A 19,550-nucleotide genomic window follows, 5' to 3' on the forward strand; every position below is an offset into this window, starting at 1 on the left:
TTGGTCTCTACCACTCCATTCTATCGGCAACTGATGAGATCCAGAAGGATCGAAACCGCGGTCTTGCCTGATCTACAAGGCTACGAGCCTCCTAACAAAAGAGGGACTATTAACAGTCTCCAGAAAACCTGACAACATCGCAAATAAAAGCAATGACAACCACAACGTGGAGCTGGATGAACAATCATAGGAAGAACTCCTAAATTCAGAGCTTTTGCCTGAACAAAACCACACAATATCATAAGCAACACGCTAAACGGTCCACAGACTTGCGCCTGAACACCTACTTTTGCAGTTCCAGAACGAACAAACTGGAAGGACAAAAAGCTCGATGAAAAATGATGCAAGAAGCATAAGAACGTCTCTCTAAGACAGACTCATAGCTTTCAACAAGGAAAGCTACAGCTATCTCTGGCGAAGCCGGACAAAGATAAATATGACACCCGTGATAACAAGCAGCATAACTTGCAACAGTAAATCAAACAGCCGGGCCCGGCGAAATAATACAAAATGCAAGTAACCAACATGCTCACGGAATATTTCAAACTTTGTCCCTCCAGAGCTAATATTTAGAGAGCTTAAAACATATCTTGCAATCAAATGAGCTAAAAAAATAGCACGTGGCCAAAAACAGAGGTGTCAAACTCAACAAATTACACGCGGATAGCAGCGGAAACCACGCAGACCTATGACCTCTAACGGCTCTACTCTGGTGAAATGTCCTCCTAAAAACAGGATTATTGCTTAGCGAAATATTCAAAGATCCCCCTATCGTACAATACAAAAGGGGCAGATCCTCAAAGATATACTAGTTCGAGCAAAACTCTCAAAGCGGCTATGACACGTGGATAGGAGTTGTGTAGGCCTGTCAACCCATTGTTATCACCATTACATGCAAAGCTAACATGATTTTTACGTTTCCTGTCACCCTCTCAACAGCTTGACTCCCATCAACAGTTCATTCATATTTCGTATGATGTTGACTCTGCCATCGAAGAACTGTCCTGGAAAACGTCCATGCTGAGAACTCTTAAAATTACCCGACAACTCCGCCCTCTCTGGGAAAGTTCCCAAAGTACAACTTAACGATAACAGAATGATTTTTTTTTTCGAGAAACACATAATATGGACATAAATTTTCTTTTTCTTTTTTTTATTATTTTTTTACTTTTATAATTACATTACATTCATAAAGTTTTTCTGTTTCGCTTAAAAAAGCCTTGATACATTCGTACGTTAATTACAGAGAATACATGCAAGTAAAAATTAAAAGATTAGATTGAGGCACAAAACAGAAAATCTTTCAAAAGACGACAACTTGCATCACAAGGCCCAAAATATCTGCTCCAGACTCCGCTAGCATTCTCCAGGGGTTAATTGTGATTAATTCATGTATGCAGTTACATAGTTACAACCTATTTGTAATACAATCCTCTTCAGTATAGCCGTATACTAAACCAGTGTGCCTGACAAACTTCTATTAATGACAGAGCTAAGTAGAAAATCATTCTAATCAACACCTCCATTGGCAGTGCCTATTAGCAGCCTACCTCATTTTCCGGATTACTTTAGTATGTGTTTGTAGTGTTTGTATAAATAAGTCAAACTGTCTTGATTGTTCTTGTAGATATTTGCTTGCCCCAGGCTGTGTTCGCGTGGCTTTCTTATTATTGAGACCTCATCTAATGTTGGCACTGTCAGGAGCAGCGCTCATTAAAAGGGCATTAAATTTAAACTATTTCTTCATTAAACTCGTATCCCTTCCAACAACTCGTTAAATGACATTTATAACTTAAAAAACATAAGAAAGCAAAGGAATTCGTAAATGACTAATATCTCATAAATTATTATCGTAATTAATTGTGAGCTGCCTGCAGAGCTTTCCGGCGCCTGAGTGTCTTAAAATGAGAAGAAAACCACAGATGATCAATGCCTTCTGGTTCTTTTCCTTTCAAGTGCGTTCTGCTCTCGTGGAATTTTTTTGGATCATATTCATTGTTCATGTTAATTCTTATAATCTCGTTTTACCTTTTCTAACAAATTCTACAAGAAGGATGAATCTGATTACCTTAGACAAAAATCTTGATCAAAGACCATTTTCTCCCAGGGAAAATTATGGGAGATATAAGTGACAATAAAGAGAATTTGGATACGATCATTGGGACTTGTTGTTCAGTGTTTTTCAGTGCTGTTTGGGTGTAAAAGTACTTTGAGCTGAGTGTTAGTCTACTCAATAAGAGAACTAGACACATAAACGATTTATTTTACGAGGGAATATTCCATAAACACGATGAAAGTATTTCCGTTTCCGTGCTTGTCGCGTATCTCCTTGCACTGAGGTCGGCGCTTGAATTTCCTGTCCTGCAGTGTAATGAGTTCTACATTTCATGCTTCATTCATTGTTTTCTATTGATCATTGCCAACAATATCACGGGGCGCATGTTTACTCAGCTGCTGTAGATGTGCTTTTAAATGAGTCGTAAATTGTTCTCATAGCACATAAGCGTTTAAGAGCCTCGTTAAATTAAGTTGCTGCTAAAACTCACTAGCCTTTCATCGTAAAATGAAGATCTGGGCGGCGTTGTTCGTTTGCCTTATGGCGGTGTCTGGGCGAAGGTACTGGCATAGATCTAGAAACGCAGGTAATGGCAATATTTGGAAGATTCACGTCTTTGTTGTTCCTTTTAATTTATGAACGTAAACAGGATAGGTAAGACTTTTCGAAGGCCAACAATTAGAAATTACCGTACCCATATGGAAAAGTTTAGTTTACTTGTAAGAAATGCTGCGAAATACCATGCAGTCTGAGCTAATGTTCTCGTTTGTTCTCTTTTTTCTAATCTTTTTGGCCAATTTACTCCCTAAATAAAGGGGAAACTTACAACTGAGTCGGATAATAACACTGCTGTGTAAACAAACTTGCCTATCACAATTTGTACACAAACCGAACAGCATAATTTTTCAACAGAAGCGGAAATTTAAACTTATTTAAGTGTTTTATGCTGTTAGTAAATCGATTTTAAATGAGAAACTTATTTGCTCATCTAAACTCCGACTTCAGCATTAAATTTGCAACAGAACTACAAACTTCTCTCATTCGTAGCGGAGTTGATTTTATTTAGCACTAGATAATGATATAATTATAAATAAATTCTCAGACAATATTTTTAATTTTGGTGATATTTAGGGCTCGAGGTTTTTAAAATAAATCAAGTTTTCACTAACAAGCAGTCCCCCTTCAGGAATATTTCGATACTAGCGGTTTTTTCTAAGAAAAGTAAGTACTTCACTCGCAATTATAGAACAAAGCTTTTTTCATATCAATTAGATTACTAGCCCAATAAATTCTTAATTTGGATAGTGTTCAAATTAACAGGTAATTTGGATAGTTCCGTACGCGATCTAATTAAAAAGTAGTAAGACTACATCATAGTCCAATTTGGAAATATTGGATTCAAAAATATATTTGACAGCCAAATTGGTTTTGGCTGTCCTCGGAATTTTTCTCATCCAATTATTTGGACAGCATGTTGTCCTATTGTACACAAATCCGTAAAATTTGGCCTCCGAGATGTTCCTGGTTCGTTAACTTGATATACCTAGCAAATGAGATGTATTTATCAAACTTGAGATGAATCCAACTGTGCTCAGAAGGAAATTTATGGACAATGTATAATAAGTGGTCAAGTAAAGTCAGCAAATGAACCTAAAATATACTCCTAATAATTATTACTCTTTCTTTAGTCAAGTCATTGATCTAAAGAAGAGGGCTGGACCTAACTGGTCTACTTTAAGGGGAGCTTTTACTTTGCCTTAGCTTCTCGAAATTTTTGAAGTGATTCAAAATTAGTTGAATGATTGGAAATTGGTATTTCATAACAGAGAAAGATATTTTTGACTCGTTTCAGTATTTATGGATTACTGGAGAACCCTCGATGACGGCCAGGACAGCAATAGCATTTCTTTTTGGTTTTTTTTTGTTTTTTTTTTGTTTTGGTTTTTTTTTTTGTTTTTTGCTTTGTGGGGACATGTTAGCGAACAGCAGCGCTGGAGGGCTAAACATTTGGGTTTGATTGACCTCTCTTAGCTTCTCGTACTTATTCATTAATTTTGTGTAGGGGTTGTAAAACTATCCGGAGATAAATTGTCCGTGTTGAAAAAGAGCCTAGCTTGCTACTCACCTGAATGTTTTGTTGTTGTTCAGTGTTATTGTTATTTTAAGTCCATTCTGGAAAGCCTAACCCCAGTTCCATTACTGAACAGAACTTGATACATGTGTGAGACTGTTTTTGTTCTTTTAGACCCGATGGCTCCAAAATGGGACGCACTATCAGGTAGGCGATTACAAGACTTTTTTGCACTTTAAATCTCCTACAGGAGGGATGCCGTATTCTCCAGGGTCAAATATCGTAAGGAACTCATCCAAAGACGTCACGGATCCCCCAAATGTTAATAAGTAAATATGCTCAAGAAACAGTTTGTTTACGAATATAATCCTGAAAGCTTTACCTGTCTCTCAGTCACTTGGCTCAAATGGGAGGCGATGCCGCTGACCGTTACTGACGCTGTCGACAAAGGGTGGAGCTTGCAGGACAAGTGTCGCGGTGAGTGTAAAATGCTATAAATTAGCATACGCCTGTGGTCGGAGAATTGATTTTGTTTTTTAATTTATTTTTTATTGTTAACATTTTTGAAGGATGAAGCAAATTGGTTTAGTACTATTGTCCCGAGTATAGTGATGTTAGTCGATGGTAGGTCCCCCTCCTTCCTTCTTTCCCCACCCCCCTCCCCTTAAGCTCAGGGCCTTCTCCCCACTTCCTCCACTTTTGCGGATCTATTTACCAGGTGCACATCATAATCATAGAAGCACACAAAAACATCACAGCAAAATAATTCTTTTGATCTCTATTTATTTTTCTTGAAGACAGCGCATATTTTCACGGAAATCGTTATGTTCGTGATGGGAACACGACACTCATGCTGTTATTTGATGAAAACGATAACATAGCGGGAATACAGACTGAGGTAAGTATGTTCAGTTAGCCATGTCGTGGCTGATGACGCTGTTGTAGTTGATTATGGACGCTAAGCATCTGTTCTGTCAGTTTTGGATTATTCCATTCAACATGGCGAACATTTTTGTAGACGAGGCACCTCAGCACATCATCAGGCATTCCAGGATTATTATTCTTTGAACATTATTTCAAGACATTTGTTGATTTCTTAATTTTTCTTTTATATTCTAAAGATTTCTAAATCATCTGTTGAGCCTAAGGCGTTGCATTGGAGAGAGGAGAACGACACTTACGTCATAACAGCTTACTTTAAAGATCCAAGCCTCATTTGTTCTAAGAAACATTCACACGCCCGATATATCGGCGACCGACTTTTGATCCAAAACAGTCCCAAGTCATCTGGACTCGTTCAGGTCCCTTTACTTGAGGACGGCCTGTTAGAAACGAAGTGGACTGAGGGAGAGTGCTTCTGGTCGATGGGTAAGTTGGGAAGGTGCTCGGTGTTACGACAAGTGCTTCTCGCCCCCAGGATTTCACCCGGCCAGCACCCGGCCATTTTTTCTCGCGGTTTTCTTTGGCGTCACGCACGACGGACTAAGCGAAAGAGGGACTACTCGTAGTTTATGTTAACAGCTGTGCAGCACCTATCTTAACAATTCACTAAGGTGGCTATGGCAAATATATACGAACGATGAAGATATAGGTTCCTACCTTTGCTAGCTTGATGTTCATGATCATTATCTCACCGGCACGCGGGAGTTCAGGGTTTTCAAATTTGCCCATTTTTTTTTCCCTTAAATTTTGGTGATGCCGCGTGCACGCTGATGTAAACACGATAAGGAGTTGTCTTAGCTTGTTTTCTGTTTTCGACTTTATGTTGTACAAGGAATGAAAAAATACCCCTTTCTTCAACAAATCTTTATCCAAACGCGAGAGAAGGCTTAGGAGAATAAAAGAGTACTATGCAAAGTCTATACAGTACTTTCGAATTCCGCCAAACTTTGTTTTCGTGCTTGCATCGGACTATGCATTGTCCATGATGAAAGTCAAAATTTACAAGACTCTGTTAACAGCCGTATTTGCCTTTGTTTATAGGGAAGTTATACTGGTATGATCTATTAAACGTGGTTGACTGCAACTCGCTGTTTCCGGTGTTTCTGATGTACACGAATGGAGTGTTAAACGGGTTTGGCTGGGTTCTTCCGCACAAACTTGACAATTCACGATTTGTACATCCAACAAATACGTCCTACCCGGTATGCTAACCACTGTTTACAAGTTTATTTTTACGTCTCTTTCTGAGAATAATATATGACTGACAAAATACTTCATTGTGATTGGCTGAGAACACGCCAATTTATCTTTAATTCGTAATTACCACTGCGGTGCAGATCAATGCGCGCGCGTTCATAATTTTCCCAGTCATATAATAAATGGGTAATCGTATGAAAGCTCCAGCAATGTATTAGTCGTAATATTTGAAAATAATTTCAAATTGCACTTGCCTAAAGGCTCGTGCAATTTTGAGAGAATTTTCAAATATCACTCGAAATGTAAGTCCTTACTTTCACTCGCATTCATACGATTACCTTCACATAAAAGACCTTCACCAGTCATTTCATCCTTTTGTGTAGTTTTCAGGCGAAATAAAGGGAAGCCATAGGCATGGGGGATGAACCAAACCATTTACAAATATAACGGTTTTCGAGCTTTCGTATTGGCAGCATTATTTATGACGTGAGATAACGCAGAATACAAATATACTCCATCACCACGGTGTCTTTTAATACAGGTCAAGCCCGAAGTGGGAGAGGGATAACTAGCCTAGAAAGTTTATACGGGGGCCTCCGCCCCCAGGTTCAACCCCTTGCCCTTTTGTATACCATTTTGACAAAAAAACTACCCATTTCGTATGCCTTCTATTGGAAAAAATAACTCTGTCACATAGCTCACTGCATCCCTTTTCTAAACCCTTGAAATGAAATTAGGAACAATATTATGGGAGAACATCAAGCATTATCAGGAGACTGTTAACCAAAAAACAAGTATTATTTCTTCATTTCATGTTGTAGCGGGAGTCAAGATACTCTGATTTCCCTACCCTTTCATATACCTCAATCTGTGAAATCTGTACCCTTCAGTATACCTGAAGCCTGAAGAAGGTACCTCCCTCGAGGCCTCCCCATATAGGCCATTATAGGGGGCACGCCCCCCCCCCCCCCCCCACCAGAGAAGTCAAGTCAAATTTAATTCGTAGACTTGAGATGCAAACGCTGTCAAAATGATGTTGTCGTTCTTTTCCAGTATCTGTTTAAGAATGGTACCGTGCCGCCCTGTTTCTGGACCGCTGACCGGCTGTCTATGATGCACGTCTACTTGGACTCCAGTCCTTTCCTGAACATTTGCTAGAAAAACGATTCATGCGTCCAACACAAAAGAAAACAAGGATAGTATCACTTAAAATGGTTTCCAGAAATCTGTCAAGGACTACTTGTAGACTTACACTGCCGTGTAATTGACTTCCTTGTCAGTTTTAAGAGTCTTCAATAGAGAATTAAGGAGTCTTTTCCTTTCGGATGGGAAATAAAGATGATTGCGTGAGATCTTGCTGGTTTCTAGAAAACGCTTATTTTGTTGCAGTTGTTAATGTTACTATGCACTTCTATAGATGCCTATTTTAAATTGCTTTTTTGGTGATAGGCCAGTTTTTTCCAGTTGACTGGTATTTGCTTCTTTTAGTGAGAATTAATTTGTTCCCAGAATCATTGTCATGTTTCGAAACGGACTATAAAAATGCTTTTTAATCTAACAATTAATCTTAATCTCGATTTTATAACTAATTAACTCGCCTGTTACCTAAATTTGTAGCTCTTCAAACCCTTGATTTGAAATGTTTATTCTTGTCACTTCCCCCGGTGCTGAGAATTTCGCGACGATCCAGACGCTATCCCCTACATGATGGATTTCTTTATTCTCATTACCCGATTGCTCGAAAACGCATTAGTGTTGTAACGAGAATTTAGCTATCGATCGCAATTAATTTATCGGAAGGATAAAGGTGTTACTCGGGAGTAAACAAAGAATGTTCTACAGAACAGTAATTGTCTACTGATTGCTATTTCTTGCATCATCCACCCAGCTACAAAAATTATCGTCGATGAAAAGTATACGGGAAAATGATAAAACAAACGCCTGTGAAAAGAACCTGTTTTAATTTCGGAGATTAATACCACAATGTTATACATTAGTCAATCAAGATTCCTTTCATTTTAAGACGTATTCAGGTTAGTTTTTAGCAGTAATAAATGGCAGAAAAGATGAAAGTCTATATTCAGCATTTTTTTGTTTGCCTTCTGATTTTTAATGCAATGATATACATGCCCCTTAGATATTCCCTTATTCTACAGTTAATTGCCCAGAGAGCGTACAGGTTCAGCAGAAACTCAAATATGGGCGCTTTTCCAGGTACACGTGTTGAGTGGTCAACGATGGTATGTTTGCGATGCATTTGGGCTTAGTATCTGACAGGAAGAAGCCAAGCTGCAAGAGAAGAGTAAAAAGAAAGAGAATTAAATGAAAATAACTTGCAATCGAGTAAAGATATTGTTTCCCGACTCTGTAGCAGACATAATAAGAAACGAGATGTCAAAGCACTGCAGAGTCGATGTTTTAGCGATCACAATCTTTCGACGCTGTCACAGCGTCTTTCTCAACTCATGAGAGTTCGTGAGGCCTTGGAAATTCTGTGCCAGTCCCCGATGCTCAATCAAGACCGGAATTTGAACTTCCGGCCCTATTCGAGGATGTTTGGGCACTTGACTTGGTTCACCCAAGCTCACGTGACAAGTAGATTTCTGCCATATTCACTTGAGAAAGACGCCGTGACAGCGTCGAAGCTTGTGATCGCCAAAGCATGGCTCTGTTCCGGTATCTCGTTTCTTAAAAATAGCTTGTAACTTATTAAATTTGATAAGAGTTTGACGTTGGTCCTTTATTAGCTAATACAGCTCAAACAAAGGAAAAGACACTTGTACAGGCGTGGGGCACACCCACATGCCTATACATGGACACACTGGCACGCGAACACACTCACGTACACCTGTACTCATACATAACATAGATAGGACACCGCTCGTATCGTACTTACCCCCAGTTTCTTAGGGGGAGGGTGTTCGTATCTTGAGCTGGCAGCATTACCCTGGGCAACCCATCCAAAACCTGTCAAACGGTCACTGTTGTACAGAAGAAACATCGGATAAAAGTCGTCACAGTTCATATCCGCTGAGATGTCGTACCAGTAATGACGCCCTGGCGAAGAAACAAAATATGAAACTGTCAATTGACGAGGGAAAGAACTTGCTAATTTAGTTCACGAATTACATTTGCCACTTTGACAAGGAAGGCAATTTCGTGACGTTAGTTGTCCTCGTGACGTTATTTTCCAACACTTTCTTAGATATTTTATAGTAGTTGTATATTTTTAGATAGTTTAGCTTAATATTTATAACCAATTGCACATACATTTTTACTTCGTGATTTTGTTTTCCGTTAGCGCACCGGTAAACTAGCTGATGCGTCCTGTAGACTCAGATTATCAAGTCTATGGTCCGTGCCGTTGCCATAGCTAAGTATGTAAGTATGTCCAAATAAAATAAATTCTATGTTTATGTTTATGTTTATGTCTATGTCTAATAAGTATAGGAAAAAAATTCACCCAAAAAACAAAGGAAAAACCAGTCAATAATTTGAAAGAAAAATGCCTGAATTTTAAAATTACGTCCGTAGTTTTGATGTTTCAAAAGCGAAACGTTTTGTTAAATATCCGACGAATGCTTTTTTGCGTATATTTCCCGCAGATATTAACTTTAACCGTCTGTTGTTTCTCTTTTGTCTAGTGAGTCACGCAATAAAATGACATTTAATACAGTTTACTAAAACACAAGTGACCAGAATCTGATAAGCTTCATCTAAATTCCTTTGTCCTCACCTCCCAACCCGCAGTCTCTGGGCAATTCATAACAAAATGAGTTTGACTTGCAATTTTAAATGTATTTTCAAGTTTCGTAAAAAAGGCTACAATGAAAAGACCTTTTTTCAAATTTTCACTAAAATTACACTGGTAAGTCAAATTACGGTCCAAGAATTAACGATGACGATTAAGACAAGTTTTTTAGGCCACTTTCTACTCACCCATGGAAGGAAAGCAGCCTCCGCGAACCCATTTGGTTCCCGCCAAGTCTTCTTGCTTGAAAGGAATGGACATTGTCTGAGAATACTGGTTTCCAGTCTGCAGTAACAGTTTGTCGCCAATGTATTCTGACGAGGGTCTGGATCCACCGCAGATGTTTTTAGGATCGGTGAAGTATGCGGTGATAACGTACATGTTCCCTTCTGAGATCCACGGTGACTTCAAAGCCAGTACCCCGGGCGCTGATTTTGGGAGCTTAAGTTAAATGATGTACATTTTCAGTCACTGGATAAAAATGGCATTACTAGCAAGGAACGTGGAAAAAAAACGTTGAAAATGAAAGTTTAGTTTTTAAAAAGGAGCGAGAGAAAAAGAAGTAGCCAGGAGGTATTTCTTACCCCATTTTGAATTCCAGCTATTTTGCCACTGGAGTCAAACAGAAGCATGACAGCAGTGTCTCCATTCAACACGTACCGATTCCCCGCAAAATAATTAGAAGCTGCGACAACAACAACAACAACAAAACAGAAACATCAGCCGTACTCGTATGGCCCCGTGAACAAGTTAGGCCCTCATTTGGGTTTAAGACTTGTTTTTAAAAGGGCTATAGGTCACGCTATTTTAGGTAATTTTGTTTAATTTTGTTAATTATGAGTTCTAAACGTCAAATTGGCAGAGCAAGAGTCTTTCATTTGTAAAATCACGGCCACATAACAATTGAGAATGATTTTCCAGCTGTGCAAATGACATTTTGATATAAACTGATATAAGTTTGAAAAAAAGGTGGGCCGACCTTTTTCAGAATTACCCAAATGCAATCCATTTTAATCCTCTCCCGTTTCGTCCATCCATGTTCCTTCTTGGCCTTCCTGTGTTTTGTTTGAGATCTTCTATAGTTTTGAGCCGTTTTTGTGACCATCTGATCAGTGCTAAAATTGCCTAAAATTGCGTGACCTAGCCCCTTTAAGCATATAAGGGAGTTATCGCCCTGGTTAAGTTTGAAAGCTGTGTTATTAGTTTACCTTTTTACACAGCAAACTTTAAGTACAGTTTGAGACTGGCGGAAGTCAAAAATAGAAAAGGAACTCATAGCTTTTGTAATTTCTAACTTGCAATCTGAATTAGAAGTACTACATCGATCGACTGAGTGCTTTGAGTAAGACAAAGAGTGGGCCGTGTTTAATTCAAAGTAATCTTCTGTTACTGATTACAGCTTGTTTCTAACTTTAGAACATGAATGACAGCTTGTTATCCTTTTCTTACCGCCACATGACCTTGTCAGCGTCCAGCCATCAGCCCTGGCCTTGTTCACATCCATTGGAAGTTTGTTGAAATATTTCCACGGCAGTGGGCCCCATGTCACTGAAAAGGCAGCCATAAACTCTACGGTTAGCTTAGTTCATAAAGTCAGAGTGACTAAAAATAAGAATGCTGCAGTATTCTGAGCTGCAATTTTCGCCATCAGAGACATTGTGACATTGACATTGGCATTGACATTGACATTTTCTCTTTCCCCTGTCACGCGTCGATGTGCGGAGTGGCTTCATGATTAATGCGCTCGTCTCCTAATCGAGCGGTCCGGGTTCGAGCCCTGGCTGGCGTCATTGTATTGTGTTCTTGAGCAAGACACTTTACTCTCACAGTGCCTCTCTCCACTCAGGTGTATAAACAGGTACCGGTGAATTAAATACTGGGGGTAGCCCTGTGATGGACTAGCAACCCATCCAGGGGAGAGTAGAAATACTCTTAGTTGCTTCATGTTACAGAAACAGGGATAAGCTTCGGCCTGATGGACCACTTGGCTCGTATACAGACTTTACTTTTACTATCATGTAAGTTCAGATGAAAAAAATGTTCGAGCGAAACGATAATCCTTTTTTACTGAAGTTTTCACACAAAAGCAAAATTAGCTAATAATAGTACTGACATACTTTTTAGCCAAGGGCGTTTTTGTTTTATTTATTAAATAAATCATATTTTTAGTTACCTGAGAGCTGGTCCCACTCCGGTGCTGAAAAAGTAGCAAAAAAGTGTTTTACCAAATAAGATTATTACATACTGTTAGCAAAGCTGCGATATCAAACCCAATACACTCGAAGGGAGTGAATCCAATGGTGCGTATTCATGGCTTAACGTCGCTTTGCCATTTCCCGTGTTGGCAATGAAATAAGTTATGATGCACTTGGGAAGTTGGTGAGCACTCAAGAAATTGGAGTTCTCCCAGCGCTTAGGGAGCTTTTATTATTGCTGTCGAGCGTTAGCGAGACAGCACACTATTCTTCTCTGTAGGGCGAAAAATCCAAAATTTTCTCGGATGTAAGACTCGAAGCCTGCGCAGCAGAGTATTATCCGGGACAATTGAAACGACAATCACGCGCACATCACATGGCTGTCATATCATCCGGGATCCACGTTTGGGATCACGTTGCACTTGAGAAATCCTCGCACGCTGTCAGATGGTTTTGGAACCTTTAGTACGCTGTCAGTTGTTTGACCCGACGCTTTCGACTTTCGAATCTTTCGTACGCCGTCAGTTGTTTGACGTTGCCATCATACAAGTAGGTAAGTATTTTCTGAATGTTTTCATTTGCTATTAAAATGTCTTCATTTTCTTGTGTAGTTATTCATCAAGGTCGCGAACGGAAAGAGATCAATTTGTGTTTGGCTGTTTTTCTTTCATAGATCCACGCTTGAGAATTGAGGGAGCACGCTATCAGACGCTTTCGACTTTCGAATCTTTTGTACGCTGTCAGTTGTTTGACCAGACGCTTTCGACTTTCGAATCTTTCGTACGCTGTCAGTTGTTTGACGTTGCCATCATACAACAAATAACTCATTGTTCAAGGTAGACATATTTTTATAGTTACTGTTATTGTTACCCACTGAACATTGGTAGATTATATTTCATACAGATATAGGACGAAATTTTAATCCTGCTTACTACTGATTTACTAAGTATCTTTGCCAAAACCCTTTTGCAAAGAATTCATTGTTCAAGTTAGACATATTTTTATAGTCACTGTTATTGTTCACAATGAAAAGGAATTACTCCAGTCAAGAATATTTTGTATCAAGTTTATGGCATATAACATTATTTTCTAACTCGTTGTTCAAGTTACAGTTCGAAATGAAAACAGTTCAAATGTGTAGATGAGAAACAAATTTTAATACATACTTGAAGTTAGAAACTTTGGTATCTTGTCAAGATACACATTGTATAAGGATGAATTTTCCAATAAATGAGAATAGTTGTCATTTATAATTCCCAACATCTATCAAATTAATGACTTATCAAATCAACAATAAAAAATAATTTCCTCTCACCTTTTAGAACAGCACCTCTATTTTGCTACTACCTACATTTTCAACCACTTTCCCCACCCCACAAACAACAAAGCATTTTCAGCAATTTGCCAATATGGGTCAAACAACTCCGTAAGCCTAACGATTGGGCCATTTTTCTTAAACACCACTTGCTGTAGTAATGATTACAAATCATCCAGCGAGGGCCTACTCTGAACACCCCTACCCTCCAAAGATAAAAAAATTTCCAGACCTGTTGACTGTTCAATTCAGTTCCCACCGTTTTATCGACTTTCGACAGCACTCACTTTCATACTGAAATTCCTGCTATATTTTTTTTTTCTTAAAAAAAAGGTCGATGTCTCTTAGCTACAACTAGCTAGTCTTCAGGCATTCCACATAAACTAAAAGAAAGAAATATTTCATATAAACATAATAGGCTCAAAAATCCGAACTGGTGGGAGGCAGACCAGTTGGCTATTTGCAAGCATGACCGAAGAATCGAATTGGGCTCCACCGAGAAACAACTCCGGCTTAGCGGTCACAGTGGCACTTGAACCCGCGATATCCGGATTTCAAGTCCGGCGCGCGGGTTAGGCCTTCAAACTATTCCGTCACGAAAACGGAGCTTTTCGAAAACGCTTTTTGACTGGAAGAATTAGCGTTTTAGTGTGGACTGAAAACGAAGCTTTTGGAAACCGATGACATTACAGTGATCATGAGATTTCCCTGCCTAAGTTTTGCACAAACACAAATGTAAAATGAACGGTGATTGTTGCATTTTCAAATTCCTCCGGCGTAGTGTGGACGAGGCCTGAAGTGCTCTCCAAACTTCCCGCGTGCATCATAACTCAATGATGGGCACTAACGCACCAATTACTTTTTTAATTTCTGCCTTCAGTTAACAGTCTTTACAATATACGATAAACAATGAATAGCGAACAGAAGAATTTCGCTGTTATTTCGATCCATTCAGTACATCCGTCGGTATAAATTAGAGCTCTGCCAAACTAAATACGTTACAAAGGCGTTCAATTCCAAATAAAAATGGAAAAAATTAATCATAGTTGTTCACGTTTTCCAAATACTTAGAACATGGCAACCTCGTTCCCAAGGAAGAATTTAAGTGGCAAATAAATGATGGTGGTGGTGGTGAAAGGAGACCCTGGGAACGAGGTTGAGAACGTGGTTGGTCGTTTCGAATGCTACCTGGAGTATTCAGCACCCAATCGAGTTCGCAACCCTGAACTCGTCGTTATTAACTTTCTATTTTGTGTTCGCCTTCACCTTCAATGTATTAAACTAAAAGAACGAGAAATAAACATGTTTTGTGTGATTTTGTTTCATTTTGCCCACAATGTTGCCTTTTTTGCTCGGTGAGAGAAAGATAAATTTTAAGCACTTGATCGCTTGTTGAGTCGATGTGGGTGCGAATTCGGTGAATGCGAAACCTCCAGCTACCGTCATTTGGAGTTATTAATATGAGAGAGCTACTAATTAATGTATTATGATGCATCAGGCAATTATACAGCCACGTTTTTCTCATTAAGCCTTTTGTTTAGCGACGTTCTGCTTGCCGTATTGGTTTCCAAATAGGAAATATTTGCATATATATAAAGAAGAAAACTAATTTCCCAAAGGAGGAAATTTAGTTGTGATATCAGTATGAAAACACTGGATGGTCTGTATGTGGTCCAAGAAAAAAAAAGAACAAAAAACAAATGCAGAAAAACGGCTGAAAACTTGTCTGTTTAAATTCGTTGTAGTTGTAACTGACGATGATAGAAGTTTAACTGTAGAAACATGTATATTTAAATCTGAAAAGCGTTGTCCTTTCTTTACAAATTATTAGTACGTCTAGAGCCTGCTGCTAAAAATACCAATATAGGAATAATCTTTCTGTTTGCAAGGACAGCAAGTGTTTTGTCGACACGGTTGAGTATGGTATACGCGTGAGTGGTGATATGTGCAAGGTTTTTATCATTAATTTTCTCTTATATTTTTGTAGAACAATGATCATTATTAATACTCAGATCGATTCAATTGATCAATACAAGCTCTATTTGACCTATTTGTTGGCTACATGTTCAATGAACTCGCCATAAGTGTGAGAAACTGCCGCGCAAATACTGGCCTCATTAGATATGGTGGGGCAGTAACATCGTAAATAAAAAAGCTCGAAGAAATCTTTAAGAACTAGTGTAATTCTGATGCCACCATTCGAACCTGCTGATTTTTTTGTTATTAAGAAAAGTAAAACAAAAAAAAAACACAGCTATAACATTTCTAACATTTCTGACATTTCGTTTTCCTTGGACCGCTGGGCGACCTGCCAAGCCCGAGTCTTTTTCAGTGGAGCGTAAATATTGCATACCTATTTTTGTTTTCTTCATGTTACTTCAGATCCCATGCATTATTTTGAATTTCCGCCGGCAGATGTAATTCTGACTAATAATGCCGAGTATCGTGCTGAAACAAAGACAATATATGCCTCCATGACCGGCTATCGCCAGCCAGCGCCAGCAGCCTAATCCTCATGCTCGTTTCCAATATCACATTTCAGCACGTAGGCAATTATTTTCCTTTCGTGTCGATCGCTCAATTATCCCATGACCAAGCAAGTTTATGCAATTCATTGAAAACAACTTACTGTTTGCTCTCTGCCAGGGCCACCGCCATGCTTGGGCTAAAGTTCCGAATAGGGCAATGAACACAAAGAAATTCATATCTTCTGTGCAGTTTGTCGGATTCGGACAACAGCAGGGACCCAGTGAAGAAGCAAAAGTCGCCCAAGGTCAGTCACGAATGTGCAGAAATTGGTGACCCCAGGTTTTATAATGTTTTAACTGTTCTTTGATGTCATGAGCCCCTTAACCAATAATAATTGTCATTCCCAACCTTTCAGGTTGGGACAAAGCGAGGGAGGCTGGCGCGAAATAGTCATAATCGAAAATTAGCAAAGAAAATTAAGAAAATTAAAGTGACCTGAATTGTTGTTTAAAGCGGATAAAGAAAATAAAATTGAACTTGGTGGTTTTTTACGGTTTACTGGTTTCGTTTTAGGACTATTGCTCTCGCACAAATTTATTTTTCGCAGTCGAAAAACGACGTCGTTTCATTGGACTTACGACTTTGAATTTCAGACTTTACACTTAAAACTTCAGACCCGTGCATTGCGTGGGTTTCTAAAGAAAACTGTCGGGTTACGATGAGCGCCTGGGATGAAATATAGTATATTAGTCTGCGTATCAAGCGTTCCCGCATGAAGAGTTTTTCCGCATTCTGGCCGCGCGTAAATTATATCAGTTGTGCATTACTCTCAGGCTAAGAAACAGAGCAGAATTTTGCGCATTTAGAGTGGTGCGAAACCAGCAAAAGAAAAATAATTAATTAACATTTTCAAACAGAACAGCGTTTTTTTTTTCTTTGTTAAAGGTGGATTGAGGCCACGAACTCGACGCCGGAGAATTTCCGGCTATCAGCGCTATAAATCCCTCATGGACATGCAGCCTCTATGATCAAGCGCACGATCGCGGGAATTTTGACTTTGTTGTTGAAATTTGTTCAAAATGTACATAAGGATGCCTTCAAAAGTATTTTTGAATCTGTTATCGGTGTATAATTGACATTGTTGTGTTCAATTACTGGGTCTTTGTACACTTACAAATTACAGAGGCTACGTGTTAGGGCATAAAGATATAAAGTCAGCTATCAGGTTTCGTTTTCTTTGGAGGGTTAGGTGCCCCTTTGCCTTGCAAGGGGCGTGTAAATTACTGATATCGTGCTAGCCTCTTCAAGGTGTTCAGTTAGTTGGGGCGCAGCGCGAAAAACGGCGAGCAAAAAGTAGGGGAGAAGCGCGGCGAGAAAGCGCAAGACTTTCGCTTCTCCCCTACTTTTTCGCTCGCCGTTTTTGGCGCTGCGCGCCAACTAGCTGAACGCCCGAAAGAGGCTAATATCATGCACACTTACATTGCATTCTAGGCGGCTAAATTTAAATTCCTGCGCCCTCGCAAAACCCTCGTTCGCTCGGTACAAAGGCCTTTGCAACCTTCATCAGTTTTTACTGATGGTTTCTGCCAGAAAAAAACACTTTCCTCTTTTCATTGTGGCTTTATATCTCTCGCATATTGTCCTGCTGCTTTCAAACATCACTTTAAGTGAGAGATTACGCTCGATTTGAAGACCAAGAAATATTAGTTTCACGGTACAAGTTGTTTTCAAGAGGTATAATTTCATGATTCGGTTTTTACAATTAATTGAGCAGCAAATTAAAACGAGTGATCAATTAAAATTACAATCCGCTGAATATACTTACAGTCTGGTCTCTGCCACCATGCTTGTGCACCCGATCCCAAAATGAGGACAAAAATGATTGAATACATGTTGTTTTCAACTGATCGATGTATCTGCAGCTTCTTTGCGGCCAGTCTCTGATAATTTTAATGGTTTGTGATGGGTTTAAAAGGCGACCGGACCGAAAAAGGTGTTTAAACAAATGAGCTTAAACAACAATCGGAAAACACAGCCATAGAAATTACTGAGACGGGATTTTTATGTTTCGCGTTTGTTTAGCTGCAAGAACTTAACATTATTTCACAAAAGAAAAAAAACAAAACAAAACAATCAAAAAAATATTCTAACTAAAGTGCCTGAATTTCCGAGAATCTTATCGAGGTGAATAATCTTCTTTCCTCTGTACATTGAAACTAAATAGGTATATATATTAAGTAAATAAATCACATTTTAAATACACGTTTTTCGTCTATTTTCTGTTAATTTGTGATCAGCTAACAAAAATTATTTTGTCTCCATTCAGTGGGATGGCTCAACATTAATCAGCTGTGGATCAATATTTTTAAAGAACAATTGAAATTCTTTTAATGCTTCTCAGTTAATCAAGCAAAAACAAATAAAAAGCTTTCAAAGAACACGTCCGCATCTGTGTTTTCATTCCTTTTCTTCTGAATAAGAATTTACACTGCTTGGTTTATACAGTGAAAAAAAATCTATCTTTCCAGGCCACAAGAATTTTGATTTTTAATTTGTCGCCCGATTTGTTTCGGGGGTGAATGACTCGCGGCCTAAAGTCTACTTTAAGTCTACTAGCCCATCAAGCCGGTACTTTTCTCCGGTTTCAGTAGTATGAAGCGACTGGGGGTCAGCTTCCCCCCGGATCGGATGCTCGTCTATTGCAGGGTTACCCTAAGCATTTTATTCTCCGATACCCATTTATACACCTGGGTGAAGAGAGGCATGTTTTGTAAACAGGACACAATGACCCTGGTCACGGCTCGAACCCAGGAACACTCAATCCGGAATCTAGTGCCCAAGCCTGTAGGCCGCCGCGTTTCTCACAGAGTTGAAATTTTGCCATCACTACACACCGAACGCACTCAAAGGTTGTGAGGCATGGGCCTTTGGTCAGCCAGCCCCAAGATGTGTTTTAATTGACATAATAAGGTTACAGCAAAGTGGATAAAGGGTACATCAAATAGTTAAGAATTGGTTGATGCTTAGCGTGCGTATATCGAGTTATGGATGCACGCGCATCCATAACTCGATATACGCACGCTAAGCATGGACCAATTCTCTAACATCCTACATGCGCTAACGCCGGACACCTAAATCCCGCAAACCTCTACAATAGACCATTTTACAGTTGTCTGCTCAGTGACCTGGCCTTTGTATGGCAGCGAGGCTAGAGTTGACCTTGTTCTGATACAGACCTCACTGCTTTTGTTGTGTAAAACAAGTTGTTCTGATGCTAACTATGTGCATTTACATGACAAAAGCAGTGAGGTCTGTATCAAAACAAGGTCAACTCTAGCCTCGCTGCCATACAAAGGTCAGGTCACTGAGCAGACAACTGTAAAATGGTCTATTAGGAAAAACACGGACCGTGTGCCCCCGGCCAAATGTAGTGGCGCTTCTAAGGTTATTATATAAACAAAACAATGAAAGATAAATTACATAACACTATCTGCACAACACTAAAACAAAAAAAATGAACCTTATCCGAAGTTGTGAGTGGCAAGGCTGACCAT

At 39.2% G+C, this 19,550-nt stretch overlaps 2 protein-coding genes and 1 long non-coding RNA gene across 3 annotated transcripts; 2 read left to right on the top strand and 1 right to left on the bottom strand.

Annotated features, from left to right (window-relative positions):
- The first annotated feature begins 2,428 nt into the window (after positions 1-2,428).
- LOC110042763 (uncharacterized) lies at positions 2,429-8,341 on the top strand. The gene is made up of 7 exons (XM_089289314.1): positions 2,429-2,642; positions 4,302-4,334; positions 4,521-4,604; positions 4,925-5,025; positions 5,249-5,495; positions 6,111-6,271; positions 7,320-8,341. Exons 1-7 carry the CDS (start codon positions 2,564-2,566, stop codon positions 7,422-7,424), a joined length of 810 nt encoding a protein of 269 aa, XP_089145440.1. The 5' UTR covers positions 2,429-2,563; the 3' UTR covers positions 7,425-8,341.
- LOC110042858 (uncharacterized) lies at positions 8,211-16,326 on the bottom strand. Its single transcript, XM_020748240.2, has 7 exons — positions 16,157-16,326; positions 12,191-12,214; positions 11,467-11,565; positions 10,602-10,702; positions 10,206-10,458; positions 9,163-9,323; positions 8,211-8,555 (listed from the first exon to the last, which is right to left on the bottom strand). The coding sequence occupies exons 1-7, from the start codon at positions 16,230-16,232 to the stop codon at positions 8,448-8,450; spliced, it is 822 nt and encodes a 273-aa protein (XP_020603899.1). The 5' UTR covers positions 16,233-16,326; the 3' UTR covers positions 8,211-8,447.
- LOC149111550 (uncharacterized) lies at positions 12,549-13,526 on the top strand. The gene is made up of 2 exons (XR_016207134.1): positions 12,549-12,765; positions 12,886-13,526. It is a non-coding gene; the product is annotated as an uncharacterized LOC149111550 (long non-coding RNA).
- Positions 16,327-19,550: the final 3,224 nt, after the last annotated feature.

Source organism: Orbicella faveolata, unplaced genomic scaffold (assembly GCF_042242905.1).
Source record: "Orbicella faveolata isolate gen_17 unplaced genomic scaffold, um_ofav_v1 contig_2, whole genome shotgun sequence".
NCBI lineage: Eukaryota > Metazoa > Cnidaria > Anthozoa > Scleractinia > Merulinidae > Orbicella > Orbicella faveolata.